This window comes from Zootoca vivipara, chromosome 4, assembly GCF_965207765.1.
Source record: "Zootoca vivipara chromosome 4, rZooViv2.hap1.1, whole genome shotgun sequence".
Classification (NCBI taxonomy): Eukaryota; Metazoa; Chordata; class Lepidosauria; order Squamata; family Lacertidae; genus Zootoca; species Zootoca vivipara.
Window position 1 is genome coordinate 100339987 of NC_142587.1, and position 22841 is coordinate 100362827.

The following is a 22841-nucleotide window of genomic DNA, read 5'->3' on the forward strand; positions in this document are numbered from 1 at the left end:
GAGCCACATGGCGGGAGGTTCCCCCCACACACACAGCGCAACCAACTCCCCAGAGAGGTGGTAGACTCTCCTTCCTTGGAGGTTTCTAAGTGCTCAGATGTGGCGACCTGCCATGTAGGGGCTACCAGATTCCTCCACTGAAGGGGGTTGGACTAGGGCTGTTGTTGTTGTTTAGTCGTTTAGTCGTGTCCGACTCTTCGTGACCCCATGGACCATAGCACGCCAGGCACTCCTGTCTTCCACTGCCTCCCGCAGTTTGGTCAAACTCATGTTCGTAGCTTCGAGAACACTGTCCAACCATCTCGTCCTCTGACGTCCCCTTCTCCTAGTGCCCTCCATCTTTCCCAACATCAAGGTCTTTTCCAAGGATTCTTCTCTTCTCATGAGGTGGCCAAAGTATTGGAGCCTCAGCTTCACGATCTGTCCTTCCAGTGAGCACTCAGGGCTGATTTCCTTCAGAATGGAGAGGTTTGATCTTCTTGCAGTCCATGGGACTCTCAGGAGTCTCCTCCAGCACCAGAATTCAAAAGCATCAATTATTCGGCAATCAGCCTTCTTTATGGTCCAGCTCTCACTTCCATACATCACTACTGGGAAAACCATAGCTTTAACTATACGGACTAGGGCAGGGGTCGGCAAACTAAGGCCCGCAGGCCGGATCAGGCCCAATTGCCTCCAGGATCCGGCCCGTGGACTCTCCATGGATGGGCGTGAGGATTTTGTTTGTTTGGGCTGCGCCATTCCCCCCCCCGTGCCATTCTATTTCCCCCCCTCTCACACACACCATGGCAGCGCCTCTTCTCTCCCTCCTCCTGGATTCTCCCCGCCCTGCCTAGAGGAGGAAGGGGGCTGGGCTGAGCTGGCTGAGCGCCATTTTAAGCAGCCCCTCTCTGGAACCAGTCCTTTCGCAATGCTCATCTTCCCTCCGGTGCCGCTGCCCTGGTACTCCTGTGGGCCAGAGAGCAGAGCGGACGAGCTCGCTCTGCCCACCCACGAGAAGAAGCGGCGGCAACGGCGGCAGCCCCTGGGAAGGTAAGACAGTGGACTGGCCTGCAGCTTAAAAAAAAATTGCCGACCCCTGGACTAGAGAACCAGGATCTGGAGGGCACCAGGGGGTGTGGGGGAGGCTGGTCTGATGTGGCGGCTTGGAGGGGTCCAAGCGCAAAACGGAAACTTCTGATGGAGGAAGAGAAATGACGGGAGATGGCAAAAAAAGGAGAAAGAGATGGCGAGCGGAGGATGAGAAAAGGTGGGGGTCCTGCTGCAGTGTTAGGACCAAACATGCTTGGGTGGGGGTGGGGTGGGTGGGGGGTGGGCCCACGGGCAGCCACAGCAGGCAGAGTCTGAGGGCGTTACCTGGAGGCAAGGTCTCCCAGCAGGCTGGTGTTATCAAAGGAGATGGAGAGAATTAGTTAGAGGTTGCAACAATCACAGCGGCACAGTCAACAGGACTGGGATTGGCGTGCAAGCTCGACAACCCCTAGGAGGAGGGCCACGCCGTTTCGGAGCCTTTGATTTGCGGAGCCCCGTGGAGCAGGTCTCCTGGTGCTGCCCCCAAGACAGAGGGGATCACAGGGGGTGTGGTGGGGGATGACACAAGGGGAGGGTTATCCGACTGGCTTGGCAGCTCATCGGTTGGGCAGGAGCACATGGGAGCATGCAGAATTGCCGGGTCGGAATTCCCTGGTCCACCACGCAGCCATTATTTAGATGCATGCCCCTCAAGTTCAATGGGGCACCCCTAGGAGGCTGTCTCTAGGTGATTGTGGACTCCAGGGAAGAGGGACCTGGAGGAGCGATTCGGAGCGCTCTCCAAATCCCTCTGAGTGGAACGAAGGCATTTATGACACTTGGCAGAACTGAGGAGCACTCACCCGCCCCGAGAGACCACCAGCTTCACTTTCACTTTGTAGGAGACGATGATCCCCAAGACCTCCTTGTTGGCGCCGTCTCTCAACCTGGAGGAGTGAAAGGGTGCAAAAGAGCGTGGAGCCAAAGCGACCGTGTGCCGTGTCCGAAAGCCCTGTGTGAGCTTTGTACAACGTTCCTCCGGAGCTTACCTTCCAAGTCCCGGACTGCAGAATCCGGGACCGGCAGCCGTGTGACACCGGAAGTTGCGTCGACGTAACTTCCGGTATCGCTTTGCCCTTCTACGGGCACCAAAAATGGCCGCCGCCGGCTTTAAAAGTAGCTTCTACGCATGACCGGAAGTGCGTCAACGCAACTTCCGGTGTCGGCCCGCCCATCTATGGGCACCAAAAATGGTTGCCGCCGACACCGGAAGTCGCGTCTACATACTTCCGGCCATGCGTAGATGTGACTTTTGAAGCCGCCGGCGGCCATTTTTTGTGCCCATAGAAGGGCAAATCAGAAAGGAAAAAAAAATGGCCGCCGGCAGGAGAAAATAACGGAGAAAAACGGGAGACGAAGTGATACGGGGGACCACCAGGAAAAGGTAAGTAAAAGCGGGGGTTTCCCGGGGAAAACGGGGTACTTGGCAGCTATGCTCCGGGGCAGTCTTTTCTAACGAGCGGTTCCCAGTGCCGAATTACCAAATAGGCAGAGCAGGCAAAGCGGCCTGTGGGCCCCCGCACCTTTTAGGGGCCCCACCACGACAGGTCAAAATATTGGATATGATCTTGGAAGAAAATAGCAATCAAGCTTTCTTAGTTCAAGTTGCAAGAGGGGAGAGGGCTCCTGTGTTCGGACCCTGCTTGCGGGTTTCCTGTAATGGCCACCTGACCATCCACTGTGAGAACAGGATGCTGGACTAGATGGGCCACTGGCCTGATCCAGCAGGCTCTTCTTTTTAACTGCTTAGCTCTGGGTGCTACATGAACACAGAAAACACCAAACTCCACCCCCAGTTTGCTCAGCAAGGGAACCCGGCTGCCTCCCCGCCCCCCCCCCCAAAATGCTGGTAGGTAGAAAAAATCCTCACAGTGTGCTAGAGGCCAAGTTGGTGTCTTCGTGCTTGAGCTTCCCGTCCAAGGCGAGGCCGCGCTTCTCCCGGTTGTTGGCGAGGAACGGGGTCAACGTGTAGACTTTGCAGAAGGTCGAGCTCGGAGCCACCACGTCGCTGGAGACAGGGATAAGAGCGCAGATCAGTGAATGAGACCAAGGTGCAGCGGGATCAAACCTCGACTGGCAGCCATGTTTTCCAGCAGGAAGCCTGGTCACAGTAGGAGGGAACTGCAACAAAATATTGCAGCGTGCCAGGCTGTCTCCCAAGTATTCCGCTCACTTCCGCTTCCCCTTCCTCAACCGTGAAGTATTCTGTTTGTCCCCCAAACGGTCGGTCGGCATTCTGCTACCACTGTGTGTGGTTAATTCCCCACTGGGCTGTGTTTTGGGGGACGGGGAGGGGGTCTCACTTCAAGGGTTTTCCCTAAAGTTTTTTTGAGGGGGGATTTCTTTGGTATTTCTACAAACCTCAGAGCCCTGAAATCTTGTACCTGGATGGTGTCATTTTGCCTATACAGTGGTGCCTCGCAAGACGAAATTAATTCGTTCCGCGAGTCGCTTTGTCTTGCGATAATTTCGTATTGTGAAGCGTGGTTTGCCACGGCAAAAAACAAAACAAAAACTGCAAAACAAATTCGTCTTGCGAAGCGCGGCCACAGAAAACCTTGTCTTGCGAGTCACCAAACACATTGCAAAATGCTTTCGTCTTGCGAGTTTTTCGTTGCGCGAGACATTCGTCTTGCGAGGTGTCACTGTATAATTCCTGGCATTTGGAGACCTGAGATTCTATCAGTTTATACTCACTCATGCTGCAATGAAGTGTTGCAGTGTGAAGTGCTCCCTTTCAGGGCGGTTCTGCAGTCAACCCTTCTTCCCAGGGGATTCTGGGAATTGTGGCTCTGTGAGGAGAACAGAGGCCCTCCAACAACTTCCTGCACCCCTGGGCAACTATATCCCCCAGGATTAATTGTGGGAAGCCATGACGATTTAAAACAGTACGGTTCTGCTTTAAATGCATGGTGCAGGTGGTGTGGAACTTTTCCCAAATTCCCAAATACTCAGAGGAGATGGTGACCCCCACCAGCCGAGCACCCAGGTCCTCGCCTCAGTTCATGACAAAATCAAAGCAAGCTTGGCTTCCTCACATTCAACCCTCTCCTCGCCCCATTCCTCTCAGGCTCCAGGCCAACCTTCCCCAACCTGGTGCCCTCAAGACGCTGCTAAATCACAACCCCTTTCATTCCTGGACATGTTGGCTGGGGCTTCTTCAGACTGTAAGCCCCTTGCGGGCAGAGTCCTGCCTGCTACACGGCTCCCGCGCAGATGGAGAGAGCCAAACGCCAGCACTCACTCTGCTTCCTCCACGGCGACGGGGCATTTGTACTGGGCTGTGTTGAAGAGGCAGATGTCTGCGTATTGGCGAACTGCAAATGTAAGGAAGGAAGGAAGGGAGGAAGGAAGGAAGGAAGGGAGGGAGGGAAAGAGAGAGGACATTAGATCAGTGGTTCCGAAATTGGGTGGCACCACTCTGCGGTAGACAACTCAGTCAGATGAACGGGGTATACTGTTTGGACAAACAAACAAAACTTTATTCTTTATTTATTTAACTGTAAAAGTTGAGACGAAACAGCGAAGAGATGGACGGAAGTCAACCATTTTATAAGGGACTCAATCCAGCGCGAAGGATTTTTCTAAACAGGACATTTCAAATATTGGTTTGAACTTCCTAAATCACGTTTGTATTTGAATAATCTTTTTGCTCTTTGTTCCTTCTAGATTTTGTCAATTGGTTTGCTCTTTATTTTTATCTTTTTTATTGGTTTTTGTTTTTGTTTTGTTTTTTCTTTTTCTTTTAGATCTTCAAATATTTCTATTGCGTATTTTGAAATATCTGTTTCCATCTTAGAATATGTAATTGAGGATCGGTTATTCTTTTTATTCTTTTTTTTTTTGGTAATTTTTTAAAATGCAATAAAGTTATGAAATACCAACAACAGATGATTTCCCCCCTTTTAGATATTTAAATATTTCTATCGCGTATTTTGTAATATCTGTTTCCATCTTAGAACATGTAATCGAGGATCAATTATTCTTTTTATTCTTTTTTTTGGTAAATTTTGAAAATGCAATAAAATGCTGCTATTGCATGCATTTATTTATTGATAAATAAAAATATGTGTAATCAGGAAGTTGATAGTAGTTCAAAGCATCACCTTGCTGGTGCTGCAGTCATCTAGCAGAGTTTCCCAAACTTGGTTCTCAAGCAGTTTTTGGACCACAACCCCCATCATTCCTAACCACTGGTCCTGCTGCGTTCCACAGGGCAGGCGCCACCACCGAGAAGGCCCTCTGCCTGGTTCCCTGTAACTTGGCTTCTCGCAATGAGGGAACTGCCAGAAGGCCCTCGGAGCTGGACCTCAGTGTCCGGGCAGAACGATGGGGGTGGAGACGCTCCTTCAGGTCTACTGAGACTGGAACTGAGTCACGGGGGGCAGCCCCAAAAACTCAATACACCTTTCCTTTGCCAGGATGCTCCTTCGGCCCATCCGCAAGGTAAGTGATGCCCGAGAGGCATCCAGGCTCACCTGAGATTTTAATCTTCTTCACCGTCTTGTTCGTGTTGTTTGTCACATGAACGTTGATGTTGATCGGCTCCCCATGATAGTAAATCTACAGAGAACACAAGCGACAAGTCCTCATGGAGGAGCTTTTTGGGAAGGGACACCCACAATCTGACAATTCCGGCAGATGCACCCTTGCAATTCACCCTTGGAAATAATCGGCTAGGGAGTTTATTTATTTAACAGATTTATAAACCGCCTCACAGCCAGGAGTTAATGAAGTTTGTTTTACTCATTTGTTTCATTTCATAAAATCTACGGTATGAAATTTTTCATAATTTTTTTTTGATTTTTTTTTAAAAAGCATAGACAGAGAGCCATCCAACCTCCGGATTAAAAACCTCTCTCATTTTATAAATTTATAAAATTTGTATTCTGCTGTGTCATAAAAAATGGATCAAAGCTGGTTACAGCAATTAAACATAAAACCACAAAATAAAAACAATTATAGAAATACATCAATTAACCCCTGTGAAGGATGTATTCCATTTTAAAGAGAAATCTATTTTTTAAAATAATAATAATATATTTTCTAAGCAAAACAAAAATGTAAACATAAAATCCCCTTTGACTCTCTCTCCCACCCCCACCCCATCTTCAGGATCTTAATATAATGATTTCCCCCTCTGCATCTCTTTCATAGCCCTGTTCTTATAAATCCTTTATCATTCCATAGTTCAAATTTTTACTACAAGTTTTCCGTCCATCCTACCAATGTGTGTAATTGTATGCAATAGTTGTTTTCTCTTCAAATAGATTGTAAACTTCCCCCATTCTTTATTTGGAGGATGACTTCTAAATTGCCTGCATAAGGCGGGGTGGAACAGAAAAGTTTTCAGCGGGGATTTAAAAGTTGGCACAGAAGTCGCCTGCTGGATTTCCAGTGGCACAGAGTTCCACAGGGCTAGGCCAAAGACACTAAAGGCTCACGAACTCAGGGAATGACCAACAACGGTGCTGCAGATGATCTCTGTGAACTAGCTGGAATCTAAGGGTTCAGGCGATCTCTGCGGTGCCCTGGACCTAAGTTGTTCAGGGCTTTGTAAATTAATACCATTCCAGAGGGCTGAAGCAGCAACACTAAAAGCCCCGTGTTGTGTACAAACTAAGCGCAGCTCTGGGGTGCGGAGTTCTCCATCAGCAGCACCCCACCTGAGAAGCACAATTGCGGGGCAAGGATCTATGGGTTGAGGCCAGTGCCGGATTTACGTATAAGCTAAACAAGCTATAGCTTAGGGCCCCACTCTCTTGGGGAGCCCCAAAAAAATTAAAGGAAAAAACCTGGAAGTACAATTCCAAAATATAAGATAAAAAACAAATAAAATAAAACCTACATACAGCAACCGTGTTTTGTGTTGTGTAGGCTCCTATGATGTAAGTCATGGGCCCCTCCTGCTAGCCTGCTCCCTAAAATATCACTGGTTTGCTCCTTTCTATATATAGGGTGCCTACATTCTGCTATTTATCATTATTAGTAGTTTGCATCATATATTGACACCTATTATTATTTCATGTTATAGCATGTTTCTAGAGACCAGATTATGAGTCTTTGTAAACTGTGTTTCTAAAGGAACTTTTGTTATTGCCAAATGCCAATGTGTTCGCATTATTAAGTTTGTTATGAAAAAATAATCATTTTAAGTTAGAGCTTAATAATGATTTCACTATTACTATACTTCTTCTTGATTGTATTTCAGTTCAACAATGACTTTGATAAAATACTTTGTTATGTGCAAATGGCTTTAGATACCTATTAGGTTCATAAATTACCATCTGGCATACCGTATATTCAACACACACACACACACACACACACAAAAACCAGCGACCATTTGTTGTTGACAAAGGACAGCTGGACATATAAAGGGCCCCATTACCTTCAGTCGCTTAGGGCTTCATCAAACCTAAATCTGGCCCTGGGTGAGGCTGTCCCCCAGAGTCCGCCCGAAACAAGCAGGCAGCCTCAGAGTGGAGTCAGGATTTGGGTCAAACCATAACCCAGTCCCAGAAGGGAAGACAGCAAGAGGCGCCCGGCGGATTCTACAAAACGGGCACGAAAGGAGGGCCTGCAAGATACCTCTTTGTCCAGGGAAGCTTCCAAGTGCAGGGGCTTGTCCGACATGAGGAACTGCCGGGTGGTCTCGGCCATCGGCTGCGGCCCCGGCCGCTCTGGCGCATACTGGACTTTGCGAATCACCAAGCGCACCGAGTTCCTGCAGGGGCACAAGAGAGCGGAGACCGAGGGGTTAGGGTGGCATCTGCGCCGCAGAACGGAACAGCTTCGCAGCGGCTTGAATGCCACAACCGTGCACCCCAGGCCAGAAGGAACTGCGAGCTGCTGTTTTGTCCCTGTGTAAACCCAATAATAATAATAATAATAATAATAATTTATTATTTATACCCCGCCCATCTGGCCGGGTCTCCCCAGCCACTCTGGGCGGCTTCCAACAGAAAAATACAACACAATAATCTATTAAACATTAAAAGCCTCCCTGAACAGGGCTACCTTCAGATGTCTTCTAAAAGTCTGGTAGTTGTTTTCCTTTTTGGCATCTGTTGGGAGGGCATTCCACAGGGCAGGCGCCACCACCGAGAAGGCCCTCTGCCTAGTTCCCTGCAACTTGGCTTCTCGCAACGAGGGAACCGCCAGAAGGCCCTCGGTGCTGGACCTCAGTGTCCGGGTAGAATGATGGAGGTGGAGACGCTCCTTCACGTATACTGGACCAAGGCCGTGACTGGACCTAACGGTCAGGGATACCTTTACCTTTGGGGTGCGGGTAGCGCTGTGGTCTAAACTACTTAGCCTAGGGCTTGCCAATCGGAAGGTCGGCGGTTCGAATCCCCACAACGGCGTGAGCTCCCATTGTTTGGCCCCAGCTCCTGCCCACCTAGCAGTTCGAAAGCACCTCAAAGTGCAAGTAGATAAATAGGTACCGCTCGGGTGGGAAGGTAAATGGCGTTTCCGTGCGCTGCTCTGGTTCGCCAGAAGCGGCTTAGTCATGCTGGCCACATGACCTGGAAGCTGTACGCCGGCTCCCTCGGCCAGTAAAGCGAGATGAGTGCCGCAACCCCAGAGTCTTCCGCGACTGGACCTAACAGTCAGGGGTCCCTTTACCTTTACCTAATTTTTACTTCCCCCTCATGGATCACTGCCTTGTCGTGGCGAAGGGGCTTGAATAACTCAGAGAAGCTATAAGCTATGCCGTGCAGGGCCACCCAAGACAGACAGGTCATAGCCGAGAGTTTAGACTAAATGTGATCCACCTGGAGAAGGAACTGGCAAACCACTGCAGTATTTTGCCAAGAAAACTCCATGGGCATAAAAAAGGAGAAGCTTTGAGAAGAAAGTGAGAGTTTCCAAGGCATGTTCATGGGGTCACAGAGAGTCGAATACAACTAAGACGACTAAACAACAACAACAACAATTTTTTACTTAAGTTTTAAAATGTTAAGAGGAAGGGGGAATTGCAGAAGGGAAATAAGGGAAGAAAGAGGAAGAGCTTATTGTCAGAAAATGGAAAGGAAAGAAGATTGCAACAAAAGAAGGGTGACAGATAAAATTATCTGAATACACTGAGCATGCTAAAATGACAGAAATAATTAGGATCCGAACAAACCAAAATTTCAGCAAGGAATGAGAGTGTTATAAAATCTATTTTAAAAAAACATTGCTCTCAAGGAAAACCTTTATTATGCTTTGACTAATTTTTGCAAAATACAAAACAGTTATCGGTACTATAAATAAACCATATAATACCAAGAAATGAGAATTTTCTAAAGAATTATTTATCTAGAATTAAATATCTAAGGAATGAATTAAGGAAAGGTATGATTTGTATTGAGGTGGACGCAAGTCATCTCAAATGACTTGATTGATTATTTAGATTATTAATAATTTTAATTTTTATAAACTACAATACTGTCTTATTTATTTTATAGTATACTACATCGATTATTGCTTTCATTTTATGGATCAATGGTCTCGTTAAAAGACTAAAATTCATGTTAAATTGCTGATTTAGGGATTGTTCTTAAAAGTCTGGAACAGATTAATCCATTTTGCATGACTTTCTATGGGAAAGCATGCCTTAGTTTTGGAACGCTTTGGTTTTGGAATGGACTTCTGGAACGGATTAAGTTTAAGAACCAAGGTACCACTGTAATTGGTGACGACTTTGCAAAACCCAGAGAGCCGCTGCAACGCACCTTTTGTGAATCTTCTCCTCCAGACTCTCTGCACAGAAGGCTTTGACTTCGTAGTCAACACCGCAAGCCTAGGAGGGGAGAGAAGGAAGCAGAAGCGGTGTCAAGAAAAGTGGAAGATAGAAGCAGTTTGGAACAAAAGCAAGAACAGATTAAGCCAAAGAATAATTGAGACATAGAGTTGGAGGGGAACCCAAGGGACATCTAGTCCAGGCCCCCACCCCCACCCCCACCTAATAATAATAATAATAATAATAATAATAATAATAATAATAATAATAAATTATTTATTCCAGAGTGGTTTCCCCAGCCACTCTGGGCGGCTTCCAACAGAATATTAAAATTCAATAATCTATTAAACATCAAAAGCTTCCCTAAACAGGGCTGCCTTCAGATGCCTTCTAAAAGTCTGGTAGTTGTTTTTCTCTTTGACATCTGATGGGAGGACATTCCACAGGGCAGGTGCCACTACCAAGACGCAGAAATATCTACTAAAGCATCCTCGGCAGATGGCCAGGCGTCGGGCCACACAAAATAAAAGGGCAGAAGCTTCGCAAAGAAGGTGCCAGGCAAGCCTCGGTGGGGAGGGAGTTCAACAATTTGGGGGCCACCATAGAGAAAGCCCTCTCCCAGACCGCCTTTTGCCACACTTCTGAGGGCAGTGGAAAAACCAAGAGGACCACCTCTTCTCATCTTCACTTTGGAACTCCCTGCTTATGGATGTACTCTTTTCGGTGTCTGCTCAAAAAATTCTTTTTTACACAAGCCTGCCCAGATGCTTTTGAATTATGGTGCTGGAGGAGACTCTTGAGAGTCCCATGGACTGCAAGCAGATCAAACCTTTCCATTCTGAAGGAAATCAGCCCTGAGTGATCACTGGAAGGACAGATCGTGAAGCTGAGGCTCCAATACTTTGGCCACCTCATGAGAAGAGAAGACTCCCTGGAAAAGACCCTGATGTTGGGAAAGATGGAGGGCACAAGGAGAAGGGGACGACAGAGGACGAGATGGTTGGACAGTGTTCTCAAAGCTACGAACATGAGTTTGACCAAACTGCAGGAGGCAGTGCAAGACAGGAGTGCCTGGCGTGCTCTGGTCCGTGGGGTCACGAAGAGTCGGACACAACTAAACGACTGAACGATTCTGAGACACTTGATGTGAATTTCTTTCTTTCTTTCTTTCTTTCTTTCTTTCTTTCTTTCTTTCTTTCTTTCTTTCTTTCTTTTGCAAATGGCAAACATGGCACTTGACGTGAATTTCAATCTGCTTTGGTATTTTAAATTGTTGTACTTTTTAAAAAAAGTATGGTTTTAAATTCTTCTTGGTTTTACTGCTTCATCTTTTTGTAAACTACTTTGAGGTTTGTTCCTCCAACCAAGCAGTGCATAAGTCGTATGAAACAAATAAATACTAAATCCTAAACCAGTTGGAAGTTCTGCTTTCCCTTTTCTAGATCTGTTGGCCTTAGGGAAAGGCCTGGAAAAGGGGAAACGCCTTGATGGTCCTTGGAGGCAACACACTATTATTATTATTATTATTATTATTATTATTATTAATCATTATTATTATTCCACCCTTTGTCCAAAGTTCACAGGGCAGTGTACAACATCAAAGACATACACAACATAATAAAAGCCTGGGTAAAAAGAAATATTTTCACCTGGCGCCTAAAGACATAGAATCATAGAATCATAGAGTTGGAAGAGACCACAAGGGCCACCCAGTCCAACCCCCTGCCGAGCAGGAAACACCATCAAAGCATTCTTGATCCCTGTTTGTCGACCAAGTTTGCTGAGGCTGATGGGAGCTGAAGCCCAACACACCCGGAGGGCGCCAGGTTGGGGAAAGGCAGCATGAAGAAAAGGAGGGGCCTGTGCCTCCCACGCAGGAGCATTACGATGTCTTGAAACTGCCCCAGTTTATCAGGGCTGTTGTCAGTACCCTTTCCCCCCCTCCTCTCTTTATTTTATTTCATTTCTTTTACCTTTCCTGTGTCTTCGGGGCCCGGCTGCAACGTCACGGAGCAGGGAAGGTTGGGAAGGATCTGGAACGGGAAAAATGCCCCGCGTAAGGGACAGCGTCACGAGGCTGACCAACAATGCCAAAGTCTGCGTTTTGTATAAACGGGTCCATCTAGTCGAGCAGCCAACCAGGTGGCTCAATGTGAAACCCACAATCAGGATTCGAACTCAAGAGCCCTCTCCCCTTCTCTGGTTTCCAGCCATTGGCATTCAGAAGCATAGCTGCCTCCGACGTGGAGGCAAAGCATAGCCACCCTGGCTAGTAGCCATCAAAAGATAGCCATGAATCTGTCCAATCCTCTTTTAAAGTCCCCTAGGTGTCTGGCCATCGCTGCTTCCAGTGGCAGAGAGTTCCATAGTTCAACTCTGCATACATATTTTTATTTATATGCTGCCTCTCTATATATTTCAAAGCATGCTGCTTATATCATGGGAAAAACACATCATTGCAGCATAGCATAAGTTGTCAAAAGCAATAAACGACACGGCTCCGAAATGTGAGAAACCCTGAATCAGGGCTAAAATCCTGGGGGGTCCCTTGGCTTTCCTGCCAGCCACCCACCACCATGACTTTCGCTGTCTCCAGTGGCAGAGAGTTCCACAGGGTAACCAGGAACCACGTGCAGAAGGGCACCCTTTTCACAGAATCCTAGAACTGTCAAGTTGGAAGGGGGCCTGAGGGTCATCTAGCCCAACCCCCTTTTACCCATGGCCCTTGGGTGGCCAGAAATTTTCTCACATGGGCAATTTCGGGACGAGGAAGGGGGGCAACCGGATCGTGGCGAAGTGACCATTTTGGGCAGGCGAGCGCTGCCGGAGCGGCTGCCCAATGGTGGGATTTTTTTGTCGGTGAGGCACAAATGTTGTCCGGGGTGGGGCGACTGGCGAAGAAGGGCCATAGTTGGGGGGGGGAGCGAAAGGTGGGGGGAGAAAGAAGGATTCGTACCTCGAAGGTAAAAGGGTAGGCCTGCTCACCGAGCTTCTTAATCAGCCGTTCCTGGAGCCGGGTCAGAGGCTTTTTCTCCTCGGTGACCGGAGGGAAGGCCTGGATGTTGGAGACAAAGAGGTCCTTGCGGAAGGTCAGGCCCAGAACGTCCAGGTCCTCGCGGCCGTAGCGGAAGGCGCAAGTGAGGGTCACGAAAACTGCAAGCAAGGCAGAGAGGACAACATGTGGCACAGAGGACAATGTGCAGGGCCGGAACTGGCCCCCGTTTCCCACCTGTGCACAGGGAGGAGTTGAGTCGAACTCGTTGCGTTTCCGCACTGCTCTCCGAACCCCAGACCGCAGAATGTGAAACAGCCACCAACAGCCGAGCTCTTGGAGTCACCGAACATCGCCAAGAGGCAGTGTGGTGTAGTGGTTAGAGGGCCAGGGTTTGAATTCCCCTTTGGCCACAAAGCACGCTGGGTGTGACCTTGGGTGCTGCCTCTCAGCCTGCCCTACATCGCAGGGTTGTTGTGAGGATGGGAGGAGGAGGACCATGTACAGAAGAAATGAACAAGAAAGCCTATGCAAGCACAAGACAGCAGAGGGAAGCTTTCCGGGGGCCGCATGCCAGATGTGAGCAAGGCCAGGGGCAGAAGTCAGGTAGTGTAGTGGTTAAAGTTCTGGACTAGGAGCTGGGAGACCAGGGTTCAACTTCCAGCTTGGACCAGTCACTCGGCCTGACCTACCTCGCAGGGCTGTTGTGAGGTGGTGGAGGAGAACCACGTACACCACAGTGAGCTCCTTGGAGGGAAATTGGGCAATAAGTAAATAATAAAATAATAAAGCGGGCAACTGGTGCAAAACTTACCTTTGCAGGATAGGCCACATTCCAGGCGCAGGTCAGAGTTTTCTACCCCTCCCCTCGCCCACCTTTCCATCCAGACAAGCAAAGAGGCACTGTCACCATTCAAGGGCCCATTCCAGCCAGTCAAAAGCCTTTTCGGAGGGTGTGGGGCAGGGACTGTGAGGGGTGCGGCCAAGGAGAGAAGGCGTGGCCTGGGAAGGGGTCCTGACCTGGGGAGGCTCCCAAGGGGGAAGTCTGGAGGGCCACACCCCGACCCAGACCCTGCCCCCCATACACACACGAACACCGGAGTTACCTTTCCTTTCTTTTAAGTATTCTGGATCGACTAGCACGACGCCATCTGAAAAAAAGAATGAAAAACAGGTATGAGGGCAATACCCACAATGCAACACTAATACTTCTGCTCTGCGTGGGTTAGTATAGCTTCCCAGCACTGCCTACAGAAACATGGCAGGCAACATGTCTTGGCTCGATGCAGAGGAACAGTAAGGGTATTGAGCTGGGGAACCCTCAAGGGAAGAAGGCTCCAGCCATACCTGCCAAGTCTCCCGTTTTTCGCGGGAAACCCACCTTTTTAAAGCCGTTTCCCGCTGTTGTCCCGAATGGTGAAATATCCCGTAATTTCCCCCGTATTTTCAAAAATCGGGCAGAGCGGCACCAGAAGTCACTTCTATGCATAGAAGCGACTTCCGGTGCCGCTCTGCCCATGTCTGGGCACCGGAAATCGGGCAGCGCCGGCACCGGAAGTCGCTTCTACGCATGTCTGGACATGCATCGATGCGACTTCCGGTGCCACGCTGCTGCTGATCCTGGATTTTTCTGCCCGGGAGTTGACGGGTATGGCTCGGGATAGGGCTGGGTGATATCTGGTTTGCAACACTGCAATAATCACCGGCTAAACATCGCAATATACGGATATATTGCAATGTCTGAAATAAGGATGGAGCCATGTATTGGCTGGAATCACATGATTTTCCCCACACTGGGTCTCCGGAGGTCAGCCCAGAAGGGCAGGCACCCACTTCCCCGCTCAGGAGATGCGCCCAAGTGGGAATGGAAAAGTCAGCGTGTCTCAGCCGAGCCTACCTCGCAGGGTGGTTGTGAGGGCGTTGCTATTTCGCAGGAAGGATTCAAGTGCATACAAAAACATGTTTTGGGTTGGGGGTCGGGCTGGAGTTCATTCCAATGTTTGGGGTCCTGTGCTCCGGGAAGGTTGGAATCTAACAGAGGATGTTGCTGTGCTGCTAGGACATGTTTATTTCATAGAATCATAGAGTTGGAAGAGACCACAAGGGCCATCCAGTTCAACCCCCTGCCAAGCAGGAAACACCATCAAAGCATTCTTGACATATGCCTGTCAAGCCTCTGCTTAAAGACCTCCAAAGAAGGAGACTCTACCACACTCCTTGGTAGCAAATTCACTGCCGAACAGCTCTTACTGTCAGGAAGTTCTTCCTAATGTTTAGATGGAATCTTCTTTCTTGAAGTTTGAATCCATTGCTCCGTGTCCGCTTCTCTGGAGCAGCAGAAAACAACCTTTCTCCCTCCTCCATATGACATCCTTTCATATATTTGAACATGGCTATCATATCACCCCTTAACCTTCTCTTCTCCAGGCTAAACATACCCAGCTCCCTAAGCCGTTCCTCATAAGGCATCGTTTCCAGGCCTTTGACCATTTTGGTTGCCCTCTTCTGGACACGTTCCAGCTTGTCAGTATCCTTCTTGAACTGTGGTGCCCAGAACTGGACACAGTACTCCAGGTGAGGTCTGACCAGAGCAGAATACAGTGGTACTATTACTTCCCTAGATCTAGATGCTATACTCCTATTGCAGGACAATGGCCTTCGCTGGCCACTTCAGTGTCCTCAACAGCATCCCCAAAGAATAAGCTAGGCTGCAAGAGCTGCCACTAAGCGAGAGTACCCTTCAGGCGAATGGCTGGGCCTTGCCTCCAGCCTCCTCACCTATCTGCTGGGAAGGAGAAGCCAGAGTGTTGAGTTTGAGCTGATCTGAACGCAGGCTGGGAGCTGGAGACACCCAAACCTGCTTGCTCTGGGCTGGATCCGCAGCTGAGACGAATGGAGAAGCAAGATCTGTTTGGGTGCCAATGCTGTGAGCCCCTGTGCCTTATGCTCAGGTTTATACATGTGCAAACAAAACCAGATCTCCGAAAGGCGCCAGAGTCTCTGCTGACCTTCCAAGGAACCCAGGTAAGTGCCTGGAACCTTTCGCCACTCAGAGATTGGGTGGTTTGTGGCCATATGCAATGGTATCAGGATTTGCCCCTGATCTGGAAACCTCAGAGTTCTGAAGCACAGATGAGATGGAGAAGTTGGAGCTTCCCCCCCCCCTCTAAACGCTGAAGCCAATTAATTTCTTTGGATGGGGAGGATAGCTCAGTTGGTTAGAGCGTAGTGTTGATAACGCCAAGGTTGCTGGTTCAATCCCTGTATGGGACAGCTGCCAAATCCTGCATTGCATGGGGTTGGACTGGATGATCCTCAGGGTCCCTTCCAACTCTACGGTTCTATGAAGGCAGGACAGAAGTGAGAGCCGCAGGGGAACCTTAAATTGGCAGGATCAGCAAAGGAAGTGTGCTGCAGGGATGAGTCAGGCTTTGCAGATTTCCAGGGTGGAGAAATGAGCAGACAGGAAAAAGGGCTTTGCTGCCGGTTCAATGTGCCACCGGAGGAAGGGCGGTAATTAAATACTGGGTGGTGGCGTGGGGGGCAGAGAACAAAGCAAAAAAACCCGACATCCGCAACAGGAATCCTCCAGATCAGAGGTGATGGAGGCTCAATGCAGCCTGCTGGCCTTAATAAATAAACCCGAGGAAGCAAAAAGCACCACACACACAAAACCGCAGAGCGAGGAACTGTTGGCATTGTTGCAGCACGCGCAACAGCGCTATGGACCTCAGGAAGGGCTGTGGCACTTTTGGAGCTAATTGGTGCCAATCAGCTTTATTAAAATCTGGATCTGTCTGAATTGGCACGGCAGAGAAAAATGAGCATTTGGGGGCTCCGCCTGTGGCATCATCTCGCCTCCTACCTAGAGGTTTATATTTGGATGATAAACAAGGCAAGGGAAAATTTCCTGCAATAGTACCAGGATTCTCCACTGAGACACACAAACACAAGGATCCGATTCAGCTAAACGTGTGTGAGGCAACTGCCGCTCCATCAGGTTGCGTAGGAGAGGTGAGAATCCAGACCAATGGATTCAAATGATGAGAAAGGAGATTTTGACTAAACATCAGGAGGAACTTTCTGACGGTAAGAGCTGTTCAATGGTGGGAACGGTCTCCCTCCAGAGGTTGTGGACTCTCCTTCCTTGGAGGCTTTTAAGCAGAGGTTGGAAGGTCACCTATCAGGAATTCTTCCGCTGCAATTCTTGGACTAGATCCCTTCCAATTCAACTCTGTAACTAAGAAGCAGCATGCCAGATAAGAGCTGTCCCTGAATATAACCAGGCTGCATTTTGTCTGAATATTTCATTCACCGCTTGGGCCAGAGTGGGTTTCTCATCTGCAGCCTAAGCGTGACTCACAGCAGAAGCCTGGAATGCCCCAGACCGTGAGTAAGATTTGTGATCTTCCCAGCAACCGAGAGATGAGCGCCATCATCAACACGTGCTTCATCAGACGACGTGAACCGTTTTCACCCCAGCCGGTCCCAGGTCCCAACCCCACTGCCTTGCTGAGCTAAGCAAGTCTGGGGCTGGTCAGTCAGTCAGTCCCTTTCACAAGCCACATGTGAATGCCTCTTTGGCTTCCAAAATGGGAACAAGGCAGGGTCCCGAATCACAGACCCGCAGAGTCACTAGGCACCCCGAGGGCCTTCTTAGTCCAACCCCCTGCGATGCGGCGAAATGATATCACGTATGAATGTAAAGAAGAACAGTAACTTTTTAAAGAAGCAGTGCTTGTTGCTTTTCCCCTCCTCCCAGGCAATCTCCCACCTGAGCATTCACACCATAGAACAGTGGTGGCCAAACTCGGCCCTCCAGGTGTTTTGGGACTACAACTCCCATCATCCTTAGCTAACAGAACCAGTGGTCAGGGATGATGGGAATGGTAGTCCCAAAACACCTGGAGGGCCGAGTTTGGCCACCACTGCCATAGAATAATAGCATCACAGAACTGTAGAGCTGCAAGGGACACCCAAGGGTCATTGACCCAACCCCCTGCAATGGTAGGACCATCTCCTGGAGCCACGAGACGGGTGTCTCAAGAGAGCAAAGCTTGAGGGCATGTCTCTCTGTGGCACTTCAGCGGGTGCCGATCTCAGCCCAGAGCTCACTTACCCACTGGATCGACGACATCTATGTGGTCGACAAAGTCCCTCTTGCCCAGGTAGACGGTGAGCTGCGGAGAGAGGAGACACAAAGGCACAAGTCGGATGTCAGCACCCAGCTGATTCAACAATAAGGTTTCTCACTATGTTAACAACCAATGTGCGCATGCACACACAGCCGCACATGCTCCGTCGGCCACTTAAAATGTGAGCAGAGCAGATGGGCTGCAAGAGGCATCATGAAAGGATCGCAGCTAGTGAAAACACGAGAAGGGCCTTTTCTGCGGTGGCTCTCCGCTTGTGGGATGCTCTCCCCAGGGAGGCTCGCCTGGCACCTTCATGACATACTGTACTCTCAGGCGCCAGGAGAAAACATTCCCCTTCAACCAGGCCTTCAGCTGTTAATACACATAGGGCCTTTTAAAGTGGTGTGTGTGTGTGCGCGCACACACACTTTTTTATTATCATGTGCTTTTATGTTGTAAACTGCTTTGCGGTCTCTTGATGAAAGGCGGCATATAACTTTAATGAATACATGCATAATCTAAATAAGTAAATAATAAATAATCCCACAGTCGGAGGCAGCGATGCTTCTCAATCCCAGTTGCTGGAAACTGCTGGAGAGGAGAGCTGCTCTTGCGCTCGGATCCTGCTTTGCGGGTTTCCCATAGTGGACATCCGCTTAGCCACTGTGAGAAGAGGATGCTGGACTAAATGGGCCACTGGCCTGATCAAACAGGCTCTTTAAAAAGTAAAGGTAAAGGGAACCCTGACCATTAGGTCCAGTCGTGACCGACTCTGGGGTTGCTGCGCTCATCTCGCGTTATTGGCCGAGGGAGCCGGCGTACAGCTTCCGGGTCATGTGGCCAGCATGACAAAGCCGCTTCTGGCGAACCAGAGCAGCGCACTGAAATGCCGTTTACCTTCCCGCTTGGAGCGGTACCTATTTATCTACTTGCACTTTGAGGTGCTTTCAAACTGCTAGGTTGACAAGAACTGGGACCGAGCAACGGGAGCTCACCCCGTTGCGGGGATTCGAACCGCCGACCTCCCGATTGGCAAGCCCTAGGCTCAGTGGTTTAACCCACAGCGCCACGCTCTTACTTTCTTGTAAAACACCATACGCAGTAATTGCAGATAACAGCAACCACTGCTACCACTTCAACCACTGAGTCAGCGTCAGCAACTCTCCAGGGTTTTTAGACAGCGGTTTGTAGGAGCATAGGAAGCTGCTGAGTCAGACCACTGGTCCATCTGCCTCAGTACTGTCTACACTGGCTGGCAGCAATGGGTTTGGGTCCCCACAATCCCTACCTTTAAGATGCCACTGGGAGTTAAGGCTGGGAGATATCTAGTTTACATCGTCGTGATCTATCACCATCTAAACCAGGCATCCCCAAACTTTGGCCCTCCAGATGTTTTGGACTACAATTCCCACCATCCCTGACCACTGGTCCTGTTAGCTAGGGATCATGGGAGTTGTAGGCCAAAACGTCTGGAGGCTGCAGTTTGGGGGTGCCTGATCTAAACACTGTGACATAAGTGACATCAGTTCTGTGTCTGGGGCAGCTGTCTACCAGCTCCATCTGGTATGCAGGCTGAGACCCTCCCTGCCCGCGGACTGTCTTGCCAGAGTGGTGCATGCTCTGGTTATCTCCCGCTTGGACTACTGCAATGCGCTCTACGTGGGACTACCTTTGAAGGTGACTCAGAATCTACAAATAATCCAGAATGCGGCAGCTAAACTGGTGACTGGGAGCGGCCGCCGAGACCTCATAAAACTGGTCTTGAAAAACCTACATTGGCTCCCTGTACGTTCCCGACCACAATTCAAAGTGTTGGCGCTGGCCTTGAAAGCCCTAAATGGCCTCAGCCAAGTATACCTGAAGGAGCATCTCCACCCCCATCGTCCAACCCGGACACTGAGGTCCAGCTCCAAGGGCCTTCTGGCGGTTCCCTCCCTGTGAGAAGGGAGGTTACAGGAAACCAGGCAGAGGGCATTCTCGGTGGTGGCGCCCGCCCTGTGGAACACCCTCCCACCAGATGTCAAGGAAATAAACAATTATCTGACTTTTAGAAGACATCTGAAGGCAGCCCTCTTTAGGGAAGTTTTTAATGTTTGATGTTTTATTGCATTTTTAATATTTTGTTGGGAGCCGCCCAGAGTGGCTGGGGAAACCCAGCCAGATGGGCGGGGTATAAGTAATATATTATTATTATTATTATTATTATTATTATTATTATTATTATTATTACTACTTCAACATCATCATTATTGACATATTGGCAGGTCAAAAATTATGAAAGCGATATCACGATATGGACTTCAAACCCGTTTCTGATGATATATTGATATATCACTGGGGATTGAACCTGGGAACTTTGCATGCAGACAGACTGTTCCACCGTTTACCCAAATCTCCACTTCTCACCTGAAGATTCCAAGGGTTGTATTTGGGGTCCCTTGTATGCCCAGCCTGTGCTCTGCAGCTGACATTTTCTGGCAAGTTACTACCAGAGTAAGGAGGGCTTTGCTAATAAAAGGGCAGGGGGTGATCTCTGCCCTCTATAAACTCTTCCTTGATCAACTTCGAATTAAAACAACAAAAACAACAGCTTGGAAGCAAGGAAGGAAGACTAACAAATGCAAGCTAAGCTGAGCTCTTCTTTGCACAGACTTGCCACCGACAGATGGCTCTGAGAGGAGCTTACGGGAGAATTTCGATGATCCTACCTACTGGTGTGCTGGACCGTGTCTAGTTTTCAGAGGCTGATCCATCTTACGCAGCATTTAGAAAAAAAGATTTACAAGGCTTGTGGCAGAAAACCAGGCAGGCTTTGTTCAATTCCCGCTTTATAGCCGTCTGGCCCTAATCACTCAGTTACCCGCCAGCAGCCCAAAGGGGCCTGTGTGCTCTTAGATCCATAAAATTGCAGAGCTGGAAGGGACCCCAAGGGTCATCCATCTCAACCCCATGGGATCACAGGAATCGGCAATGGAAGGGAAAGGTTTCCTGTAAACTTGGCAAAGATCAGCCTTCCTCAACCCGCTGCCCTCCAGTGCTCCAAAGCAGCTTTATCTGGGTTTTGCAAGCCTTTATGGCCGCCAAGAGACTTACGCTCCATGCCTGGAAGGATAAACGCTGTTTATTACTCAACGGTCTGAAGACTTTCCATGCCTACAAGTTGAACCCTCTTTCTAGAAACCTCAACTTCGCTCAGAGCCAGGGGACTGGTGGTCATGAGTGGTCAGAGGGAGAAGAGGGAGCAGACAGGAAGGAGGAGGTGTCAGAGGCTGAAGAGACAACAAGGTTTAGTGAGCTGGGAGAGTCACTGACAGAGAGCAGTCCAGAAACAGAGGCAGAAGGGGAAGCTGGAGAAGAGGGGGGCAGAGAGGCAGCAAGGAATCCGGCTGGTGAGGAAGTCAGGCTTCCCCCCACTCTTGCTGCGACTAGCTCCCATCCCTGCTGGTTTTCCCAGAACTAGAAGAGGTATGAAGAGGGAGGAGCAGAAAGAGAAAGGGTGGCAGAGTCCTCACTGCCTCCTGCAGGAGAGAGTTACGCAGTTCCAACTATGTGCCGCGTGTAGAAGTCTTCTTCTCCGGCGGCACCAGCTGCCACCAGAAGCATCAACCTCACCAAGGCTGGGAGATATGCGGTTTTCAGCATCGTGATATATCGCCAGCTAAGCACTGAGATATATTGATCTATCGCAACGTCTGAAATAAGGATGGAGCTATGTAGAGGCATTCGTTGGCTGCGCAGTTCCCCCCACATCGTGATTTTCGCTGGCGCCTGCTCTTGCGATTCCCTGCCCCACTGCAGGAGGCAGGGAGAGCTGAGCTGAGAGAGCTAAGGGGGGCTGCCGGAATCGAGAGACACATTTTCTTCTTTTTTTCCTAAATGATTTTTATTGGATTTACATATAATCACATTACGTAACATCATACCCTCTTGTTTTATCTCTTTGGCTCGACTGAGCCTAACGACTTCCCTCCCTCCCGTCTGATGGTTTACAAAATTAAACTTTACATCTTTACATTTCACTTTGTTTCCTAACCTTGTTATATCATTACCTAAAATATTATATTACTTAACCTGAATAGGTAGCAATTTCACCTTACAGATCTGCAGATAACGCTGCTAATGATGTTAATGGCTTACAGTTGTCTTCCAAATATAATATAAATTTGTTCCAGGCCTTTTGGAATGCTTCGTCTTGCTGGTTCTGGATTCTTCCCAGCAGTTCCGCCAGTTCTGTAAAGTCCATTATTTTCACCTGCCACTCTTCTTTTTTGTTTGTAGCTCCTGTTGTTTCCATCTTTGGGCTAACAAAATTCTTGCTGCCATTGTTGCATATAAGAAGAATTTTTTATCTTGTCTCGGTATCTCTCTACCCACTATACCCAATAAAAAAGCTGCTGATTTTTTTTTAACAAAGGTGTTTTTAAACATTTTCTTTAACTCATTATATATCATTTCCCAGAGTGCTTTCACTTCTTTACATGTCCACCACATACAGGGGTGCCTCGCTTAACGAACGCCCTGTAAGATGAAATTTTCGCTTAACGGAAGGATTTTTCGAGCGGAGGTTGTCTCGCTAGACGAATTCGTTTTATGAAAAATTCGTCTAGCGAATCGCAGTTTCCCATAGGAATGCATTGAAATTCGATTAATGCGTTCCTATGGGCAAATAATAATAAAAAATTCAATGCATTCCTATGGGATTCGCTAGACTAATTTTTTGTTATATGAATTGACCCATGGAACGAATTGAATTCGTCTAGCGAGGCACCACTGTATGGTAAAAAGTACCTCCCTTCTCCTTACATTTCCAACATTCGTTTTTTTGTTCTATACATTTTGGCACATCGTGATTTTTTTCACAGCAGACACACACATCACGATTCACGATACGCTGCCACGTCAAAAATTATGAGAC

At 48.7% G+C, this 22841-nt stretch overlaps 1 protein-coding gene across 3 annotated transcripts in view; it reads right to left on the reverse strand.

The window, feature by feature from the left end:
* The window catches only part of ARRB1 (arrestin beta 1), a 111977-nt gene that overhangs the window by 10738 nt on the left and 78398 nt on the right, over positions 1-22841 (reverse strand). For all 3 annotated transcript variants that reach the window (XM_060273992.2, XM_088668891.1, XM_060273991.2), the window contains exons 3-12: positions 17911-17971; positions 13898-13942; positions 12756-12952; positions 11773-11832; positions 9792-9859; positions 7663-7798; positions 5550-5634; positions 4316-4388; positions 2942-3079; positions 1875-1958 (exon numbers count right to left, since the gene is read on the reverse strand). In XM_060273992.2, coding sequence (XP_060129975.1) covers positions 1875-1958; positions 2942-3079; positions 4316-4388; positions 5550-5634; positions 7663-7798; positions 9792-9859; positions 11773-11832; positions 12756-12952; positions 13898-13942; positions 17911-17971 — 947 coding nt within the window. The remainder of the gene's footprint in view (positions 1-1874; positions 1959-2941; positions 3080-4315; positions 4389-5549; positions 5635-7662; positions 7799-9791; positions 9860-11772; positions 11833-12755; positions 12953-13897; positions 13943-17910; positions 17972-22841) is intronic.